The 10,007-nt window shown below is 30.9% G+C and overlaps 1 protein-coding gene across 2 annotated transcripts in view; it reads right to left on the bottom strand.

Moving 5' to 3' along the window:
• The window catches only part of LOC106459525 (xaa-Pro dipeptidase-like), a 40,573-nt gene extending 32,196 nt beyond the window's left edge, over nucleotides 1-8,377 (bottom strand). For both annotated transcript variants that reach the window (XR_002610609.1, XM_013919155.2), the window contains exons 1-2: nucleotides 8,225-8,377; nucleotides 3,189-3,369 (exon numbers count right to left, since the gene is read on the bottom strand). Coding sequence is in view for 1 of the 2 variants with exons in the window: in XM_013919155.2 (XP_013774609.1) it covers nucleotides 3,189-3,369; nucleotides 8,225-8,244 (201 nt within the window). In the remaining variant the exon portion in view is untranslated. The remainder of the gene's footprint in view (nucleotides 1-3,188; nucleotides 3,370-8,224) is intronic.
• Between the last annotated feature and the right edge of the window lie 1,630 nt (nucleotides 8,378-10,007).

Below are 10,007 nucleotides of genomic sequence, written 5' to 3'. Positions count from 1 at the left end.
ATTACTCTTCTCACCCGGAAGTCCTTCATGTAAAAAATTATATTTCCAAGTTTCACAAAGTTCTCACTAGGTTCAACCCAAGCACAAAAAATTATAGAAAAATAGTTCTATCAAAATTTAGAACTACTCAATAACACTGTAGCCAAGGCATTAAAATTTCTTATGCTAACTTACTCTATGGTACTCAACAGGCAAAGTTAGATTGGTTTCAACAACTACACATTCAAAAAGAAATACTTGCAGGGAATCTCTGAATCTGACCTCAGAGATTTAAATAAGAAAAATGGACACCAAGTTTCACAAGGAAATAATACACTTTATTGATACATAAACATGACAAGATGAAAACATGGGTCGAGTTGATGCTTTATGCAGACTTGTTCACAAGACAAAATCCAAGTAATCCTTAATCAATTTAAACTCTAATCTGGCTTATTTTTCCTAGAGTGCATTGTTTGCCATGTCATTTGTCACTCTCAGAAAGGAAAGGGGCAAAATCGAGTCTCTGGTACTTCTACATCTTCAGATGACTGATCAGGCCATAAGGTTTTAGGACAAGTCTAATGGAAACTTTCAACAAAGCCAACCACAAAAAGACCTAGATATACCAAAAGATAATAACCCAATACAATATATGTGACTAGCAAAAGAATAGTCAACTTATTTCAAGGCAGTTATTGTTATTTGCACACTATACATAAACAAATGCACTAATATGCTCAAGTGCAAAAAAGTTTAAATTTTTTTTTATGAACAAATATTCTACTTTCTGAACTAGAAGAGACAGAAATACCTAGAATTTCACAATTCCACAATATACAAGCATACATACTATTGAATAGTGTTGTTAAAATGCCCCAAGGGCCAGGGTTTTTCACGATGGTAAAATATACATTATGACCCACTTACTTTTTGCAAGTTAACCACTAGATTTATACAGTTAACAACTTCACCACTAATTTGCTTTTAACTATAATCCTAATAATGTGTTTAGGACTTAAATCAGCATTAGTATTGGTTTTTCTGCTTGCTATTTTTAACACACTATCAGGTCAATAGCTAGAATATTGATAAATTCATTTACACCCTAAATCAGCACATTTGTATTGGTTTTTGTGCTTGCTATTTTTAATACACTATCAGGTCAACAGCTAGAATATTAATAAATTCATTTACACCCTCTAGAGTTAGTTATTCTTGGAAATGGAATGGATTTAAAATTTTTGTGTGTGTGCAGTTGATGCTTGATAAGGTTTTCTGTATTTTCTGAAATATTTGAAGTAAATTATCAAAATATTGATCACCAGTTGCGAAGCAACAAAAAAATCATCTGATAAATTTCCTTTATGATATGTCTGCAGTTAAAATTTCCATTTTTTTTTCCTACCTGAATGTTCAAATACAAAGACATAAAATGTGGTAAGTATTTTAATAACAGTGAAAAAAGATTATTCCCATGAGCTATACATATGTAAATTTCAAAATATACAGTTTTCCATGACTAACTGCTTGCATGGTACAATGGGCCTTCTACAATATTGTACACATTTATTAGATTCTATTCTGCAGAGAGCAAGTAAGAATTCATTAAAATAAATGAATCTGAGTCAAGCTTGCTCTTTGTTAAAATTTTCTGCCTAGGGAGGGGCCTTGTTCAAGAGGATAGTTTTACAGACTCGAACATCTAGGGAACAATATACTGAAAATTTTTCATGGGCAATCTAAATATATTACACAAATTTTCTTGCAATCATTTTATTATAACTTTTTGTATCAAATGTATAGGAAATTTAGAAAAGAACCATATGAATTCATTTTGAAACAAGTTTTTATAACTTTAATATTGCTCCAAAGACACAGTTTAACTGTCTTCAAAGTGCTTAAAATTCAATTTTGGTCAGGAAGCTTTACCCACTGTAGCCCCCAACAAAGGAAATGTTTCCCTTTTCCTATAGTGATCGAGGACCCCCAGACCTATCACCCTTTTATTTTAATAAATAGTGAGAGCCCTAATATCATACATCATCAGTCAACCACACAGCATAGTCTATTAAATGCAGCCAACAAATATGGTTAGTCATTGAAAGTTTATATATTTGTATTTCAATCAAATGGATTTCTTTTTGCTTTAACTATTAAGCATACAAGTCTGGTAAAATGACAATTCTAAACATGCACCATTATTCAGTTAGTTTATTACTCATTCATTACCTAAGTTTTCCTCATATCTATTCATCTTCATTTTGCAATTTTAATAAAAAAATAAGTTAATGGTATTTATGAGATACAAGTTTTTTACCTATTTGAAATTTTAGAGATAAACATTCTTATATTGAATGTTTTCATTTCTAACTATAATGAGTGTGATTAAAAATCTGGCTTGAAAATTCTACTTTAAGTAAATATTAATATATGCATTTCTTTTTTGGCAATTCTGTGAAGAAATTTGACTTAAAATACACTATTGGATACTTTGGGGGATTAAATATGACTACAAAAAATTATAAGAATTATGAATATAATACTAAAAATCTTTAGACATGAGAAAAATGTCATGATCTTCAGTTTTGTTTACACTTTATGATAATTTAGGTTGAAAGTTAATGATTTTAACAAGTACATTAATTTTTTTTTTCCATAAAACAACTATTAAAACTTATTATTTTCCCTGGCATGATGCAATATTACTGGTCTATTAGTCCTAATAAGGTTTTCCAAAGAATCTGTTGAGAATTGCATTATCACTTCCTAAAAACATTTATGAAAATAGGGTTAATAAACTATGCACAAGTGGATAAATTATATCTCCAGAAAAACAAATGTAAAAAAAAAAATTAGCATCTTGGTCAAAAATAAAATCAGAATTGTTGAGCTATGGATCTCTAATCCTATGATACATGAATTGCTACTTCAAACACTGAAGATTTAAAAAAAAACAAGTGGTATACTTTAGAATCTTCTTTATATGAAAAGCCAGTTCTAAATAAACCTACCTCACAATGGCTCATAACTCCTATGATTTTTTTTTGCTTTGGTACCTACAACTATTTTGTGAATGAAACTTTTTTGCCCCTCCCTCTACAAATACTTATGTTTATTTTTGTGGTGCGACAATCAGGAAGTTTTTGTCAGTCATAATTCAAAATAATTAACTGATTTATAGTGTTATGTAACTTAAAATGTCAAACCTGACGAAAAACTTGTTCCATATCAGAGCAGTACCGAGTGGTTGATTCACCTCCCTGCAATACAACCACAGAATTCTCTGGAACATTCTTTGCTCTTAGTCTGTCACACAACCGCTGTCTGTTTAGGTCATGAAGTTTGATAGGAACAGTTAAGGTGTGTTCTCCCATGCAAAATGCAGGTCTACAAATATGTAATATGATTACGAAGTTAAATTGGAATTCATATAGGTGATTCCTATATTTCAACATATTTCTCAAACAGAAGTATATATATATATATATTTTCTTAATACAAATATTTTATGTTGAATAATATGAGGATATATAATAAGAAGGAAGCACATAATGCTAACATAATAAGAGGCAGACAAAAAACAATTTTTAAGTGTAAGGAAGAGTTTTATTGATGGTGAATCATACTACACGTTTCAACAGAACACTGGTCTGTCTTCTTCAAGTATGATCTGCACAAAGCAATACAGGATTTACATATATATTATTACAAAAACTAAAGAAACAAGCATTTAATGTGATGGAAATGATGTCAGCAGATGCCAGGAAAGATAAAGGTCAAGTCTGATCAAGTGTACAAGCAATGAATAGACCTTGATAAATAAAGCTGATTTTACTAGGACCGTTATCATGATCCTTAGGAATAAGATGAAAGGTCACATGTACAAAAGCAAATTTCAGACACCTACTTTAATATATCATCAATTTGAAACAGGTCACAAAATACTTTGAGATAAAATTCTTCTCCTACACCAACCAAAAGAAGAAGACTGTTTAGAAACTAGAGATCAAAGCAAACAATCTCTAACTTAAACATAATAATGGCCCAAGCAGCATCAGCTGTATTTCACTGTTCATACACTTGATCAGACTTGACCTTTACCTATGTCCTGTCACCTGCTGATATAATCTCAATCACAATTAATCCTTGTGTCTTTGTAACTATATATACATAACTCATATTCCTTAGTACGGATCACAACTGAAGAAGACAGTTCAATGTTCTGTCATAACATGTAGTAAGTTCCATCATCAAAAAATCTTCCATATGCTTAAAAATTGTTTGCCTACCTATTATGATATATATAATAAGGACACCAATAAAAACAAAGAAAAGTTTTTTTTATTGATTTACACTGATAACTCTTAATGGAAAAACAATCTCATCATTGATTCAAAATTAAGTTTTTCATAAACTTGTCTAAGTATATTTAAATTGTTTGTACAATAAACAGTTTATTTTGTTTAAAAAAACTGTCACACATACACAAAACACATTATGAAAAACAGGCAACAAATTACATATAGAGAAAACAGTAATTAAAATTTGTCTATGAAACTAACTTACAGCACAGAGAATCAGGGATAGAAGATTCAGAATTTAGGAATTTTGAGAGTTTTCTTTTAAATAAGGAATAGTGATTTTCAGTACAACATTGAAGTAAAAAGCATTTTACTGTAGATGTTGAAATAATAAATCTACATGGACTAAAATAACAGTTATTCACCACTGTTTTATCCTTTCAGTCATTCGAGAGACGAACTAAAGTAAAAACATCAGAATCTGCAGTTTGCATTCAAGTTCACTATAGTGATTTTAATATCAACTCAGTTTAAATGCAACTGTAAATATTGCAAAGTATGCATTTTTAAAATGTTGTATATTCCATTGCTTTGTTTGAGTTAATAGTTTCATGTAAGTCAACTGTAAAATATACATTGTACGGTGACAATTGAAATTGGGTATGATTACTTATTGGTAAAGGTTAGGTGCTTCATTTACATCAAATTAACGGTTTATCTTGGTAATTATCATGCAGTATCTGTGTCAAGAGGTACTTGAAGTTGACTGCTATGATAGGAGGCTTAGAGGATTATAGAAGATCAAGACAGTTAGTCAAAGAAGGCATTAGGCACTGAAAAAGGGAATATGAAAAAAAAGGTTGGATGAAGATGTCAAAATTAATAGTGAAAATGTCTTTAAATGCATCATGGGTAATCAAAATATTAGGAAGGTAGTAGGACCTTTGAGAGATAATGAAGGCTTATTTCTGAAAATTATGAGATGGCTAGGCTACTAAATGAAGATTTAAGCATATTCCACATCCTGAACAGTTGCTGTTGATTATGACTACCTATTACAATATATAATATGGACACCAATAAAAACAGAGAAAGGTTTTTCATTGATTTACTCTGGTAATGGAAAAACCATCTCATCTTGTAATGGCTCTAGCAGCATCAGTTGCATTCAGCTTAAAAGTTATAACAGTACACTGCCCAGGTAATTAACATGTCTTTTAAGCATATATCACATCCTGAACAGTTGCTAGAGGGTAACATAATTCTATATATTAATTTACCTACATTATGAGCCGTCAGCAACAACTGTTAACATAATTGATGAACAAGATAATCAGATCAATTCTGGGTTTGTTAAAAAAAAATTGGAAGTTTAAAGAACAACAAGGCTCCTGAATTAGATAATATTCCCCAAAGAACTTTGAAAGAGGTTAAGAGTTGGATATGTAAGCAAGTCACTTGCTAATGTTAAGGCTCTTGGACCAGATATTTCTTTAAGGGTTTTGAAGGAGTTTAAGGACTGGATAATTAAGCCATTTGCTACTTGAATAGTGAGCGAGTGCCTGATGATTGATAGTTTGCAAGTGTTATATTTCTTTTGAATGGAGGTGATAAAAATTGTCCAGGTAATTATAAACCTATTAGTATTAGCCTTACATCAGTGGTTGGAAAAGGATTTGAAAGTTTTATAAAAGATGCTTTGTTAATACTTTTAACAAAGTTTGAAACTTTTTTGGATAGTCAACAATGGTTTCACTTACGAAAAATCTTGCCTTACTACTCTTTTGACATTATTTGAAGAGGTTACTGTTCACACGCATGTAGAAATGAATAAAGTATGGATTTGGTATATCTTGATTTTCAAAAAGCTTTGGACAAGGTGCCATACAAGATTTGTTAAAAAAATGATCTATATGGGTGTGTGGGATAAGTCGGCTCCATAGATCAAAACTAGGTGGAGAGAAGAAAGCAGGGGGTTGTTATAAATGGAGTTTAGTCAAGACTCAATGTTGGAACCTCTGCTCTCTTAGAAGTTAGATTTGGATCAATGACAGATAAAGGAGTGGTCAATACATTTCTTCAATTTGATGAATATTTTAAGGTCTTGGGTGTTGTTTGCTTTGCAGGGGATGCTGTTACTTTACAAAAGGATTAAGATCATTTGGAGTTAGGCAAATAACTGGCAGATGGCTTTTACTCATAATAAATGAAAGATAATGTATGTGAATTATTATTATAATTTAAACTAGAAGTACAAATTTCCTGTGAATAGCCTTAACAGTGTTATGACAAAAAAGTTCTTGGAATTTTTGGTTACTCAGTCTTGTAAGCCATCCAAGCAGTATGCTGTTGCTATGGCAGGGCAAGTAATATTTTGGGATGTATATACAGAAATGGAATACAAGTCTAACGAGGTTATTTATTGCACAAGTCAATGGTTTCTAACCTTTTTTTTGCAATGGAGGACTAGCTAATTCTGGTCCCAAAGTATCACAGACTACTTGGCACAATATTATCTTTTTTGAAGTACTTTTAAATTACATGGTAAAATAATATACTTCAATAGGTATACTTTGAACACACATTTTTCATTTTTCGACTGTCTTTTGGACCAGCTGAAATTTCCCTGCAGTATGGTGTACCAGTCGAAGGACCAGCAGTTAAGAGCTACTGGTATAGGTCATTGGTTAGGCCTCATTTGGAGTACTGTGTTAAATTTTGGACTCCTACCTTAAGGGCATTGAACTATTGGAAAAGATTCAAAGGAGGGCTACTAAGATGATACCTTTGTTTTAAATGCACCACTAAAAATTGTATACCATTCAACAACCATGACTATTTAAATAGGGCTGTAGGAAGCAGTAAGGCCATGACTTGACCATATTTTCATGGCATGTATAGTCACAACTTGTGTATTAAAACTTGCTTCTTTTAATTCAATACATTACACTGTGCATTTGTAGTTAAAATAGATCAAGGTTCAATCTCATAGCATTAAAATTTTTAAAAGTTTTCTCGTGGGCATACCCCAGACACCACTCAGAAATGGCATGCTTTGCATGCCAGTAGTGCGTTTTGTATACAACGTATGTCACATATTTAGCTGTGGCAATGGCCTGTCCATTCAAAAATTGCTTCCTACAGCAATGTACTATAGAAATGCTGTTGTAACACTTAAAGTTTCATACTCTATCAGTTATGTTTTGTGCAGTTCAAATACTTAAATTTTAAAACACTGAAGTATAATAGGGCAATGAGGTATGCAATATTTCTACAGTATTACTATTTCACGATATTAATAATTGTTACTTTTAAACTGAAAACCTATTAGTAATAATTAAGTAATCATGGTAAATGGCAATAATATTCACTTATTTATTGTAAAGTTCACCGCAAACTGAAGAATTTGATGCCTTTGTTTCAGCTCGTCAAAAGCAAAAGCGTAATACACTGATAATGATAAATAACCGCTATTTTATTATTTAATCTATCCAAATTTATTAATATTATCCCAATATCTACAATTACATACTGAGAATGGCCACTCCCACTTCAACATAGCCTGATCCTTATTACTTATATCTGTGCAGTTCAAACTTCCCATTCCCACTTTTATCTTTAAAAAATTCCCAATCCCCGATGAATTAATTTTATGTAAACTGCAATTGACTGATGGACCTCAATACTTTCGTGTTATACAGAATTAACTTAATCAGTCAATGCCGCCTTTATTTAAATTATTATGATTTATACAATATTTTATATTTAACGTTCAATTACTTTTAATTTAAATTATAATCTATATTAAATAATCTTCAAAACATGAGTTTCGAAGTTAAAACTTAAATTAAACGCTTCTACTGTTCTAGTTCTACATCATAAATCGAATATTATTATTAGTGTAGAATATCCTAAATGAAACAGTTTTATGTGCAACTTACTGAGCTTTTAGTGATGCCATAGCGCCTGCTGTAAATAATACTAACACAAAATGATAATACCAATGATAAAGACCTACTACACCCCTAACTAAAGCGAAACACCTGAGAGAATGGAAACATTCCTAGAACACGTTAAGAAATACGCCAACTTTATAGCGATACTAGTGTCCTCTATTTGGTAAAATATTCACTCGTGTTATATGTTTAATACTTTCAGATGTCATTTTTTCGTCACAGCGCTACTATAAATAAATATGTTTCAAGAAGTTGTAACACTGATGTTGCTAATTTTTATTGCAATTTATTTAGCCAACAAGAGGTTTAAAATAAACAAAAAATAAATGTAAAGACCAATCTATCATTCAGTTTACCACCTGTCACTGAGGTATGGCTTACTTGAGGGAATTCTACCATTCAAAAGGAAATTAAAACAACAACACTAGCCTTCATATAATAATAATAATATGTTTAGCATTTGTTATATGGATAAAAGTTTTAGTTTTCTTTGTACACTTGTTTGGTTTGTTTTTACTTCACTCTCTATGCTTTAGATTATTTTCTGTATAGCATATTTGGAACTTACCGTATTTCGTACGTTTATAACATTCTGGCAGACATTAAAGTACCTTAATAATAACACTATAACTAAAGTTCCATTTACATATAATGAGAAGTTCCAAATAGTTACAAAAGTATGCCAAACATTACGAAATATTTTAAAGAGAGTTCCATATTTAATATATATATGATCTTTATTACTAAACTTTAATTATTCTTCTGATGAACTGGCTTTCATCCTTCAAGATGTCTTTCTGTCAGCCAATTCACTTGAGATCCTATGTAAGTCTATTTTAAATTGATATAATTGAGGCCGTCACCTCGAGGTTTCATTTGAACTACCAGTGAAAGACACTGCTATTAGCATTCTTGCACAATGTGCAGCATCACTTCAATAACTCTTCAAGGGCTGAAAAGGTATTATCTCCATAGAATAACAAATCATCAAAGGCACTTGGAGTGAAGTCAAGTTAACGGCTTTCTGGATTATGTGTTATGTGAAAACTGAATAGATTCAGAATAAACTATTTTTTTTTAATTTCTACATTGATATAAGAGGTAGAAAATAGAAAATGCACGGTATACCTTCATATCACATCATCCTAAGTTCAATAAGTAAAGTTGACTAACTCTTCATTAGCCTCTAATCATTTTTAGATAGTTGAGAGAGTTAACAACCCAGTAAATATTTTGATATATGCACTTGTTTAATTTTGTTTATTGTTTGAATTAAATAAAAATTGTTTTACTGTGTTTTGTGTCAGATTTTGCTTTGTAATACATTTTCGGGCGTACCATCTGTTATTCTGCGCAACACACACGATCGCTCTAGGGTAAATAAGTGCAACTAAGAATTCCACAACTTTATGATTGTTTTATACTGTTTAGCCTACTCATGCGAATAAGAATGTAATACGTACTTTAATATTAGGGCAATTTCTACTCAATGATTCAAAAACTTAATAATTAAGTGTTGGTTTAGCCATTAAATTACTTTACGCTAGACCGATAAGGGAAGGTAATAAACATTTGTAAGTACAGCTTTAGTATAATTTAGAATTCACGTTCTCTTAACTATTTTAAGCGTGTCTTTCACACTTTTCATAACAATTGGTTCAGAAAGTCATAATTTAGTTATCAAGTGAACATGATATTGTAATTTATATTGAATAACTTAGTCAATCACAATATTTGATCGTTATAATTATTTTAACAAAGCGATAAA

The sequence above is a fragment of the Limulus polyphemus genome, unplaced genomic scaffold (assembly GCF_000517525.1).
Source record: "Limulus polyphemus unplaced genomic scaffold, Limulus_polyphemus-2.1.2 Scaffold28, whole genome shotgun sequence".
NCBI lineage: Eukaryota > Metazoa > Arthropoda > Merostomata > Xiphosura > Limulidae > Limulus > Limulus polyphemus.
The sequence above is the reverse complement of the archived record's forward strand: the minus strand, read 5'-3'. Positions and strand labels throughout refer to the sequence as shown.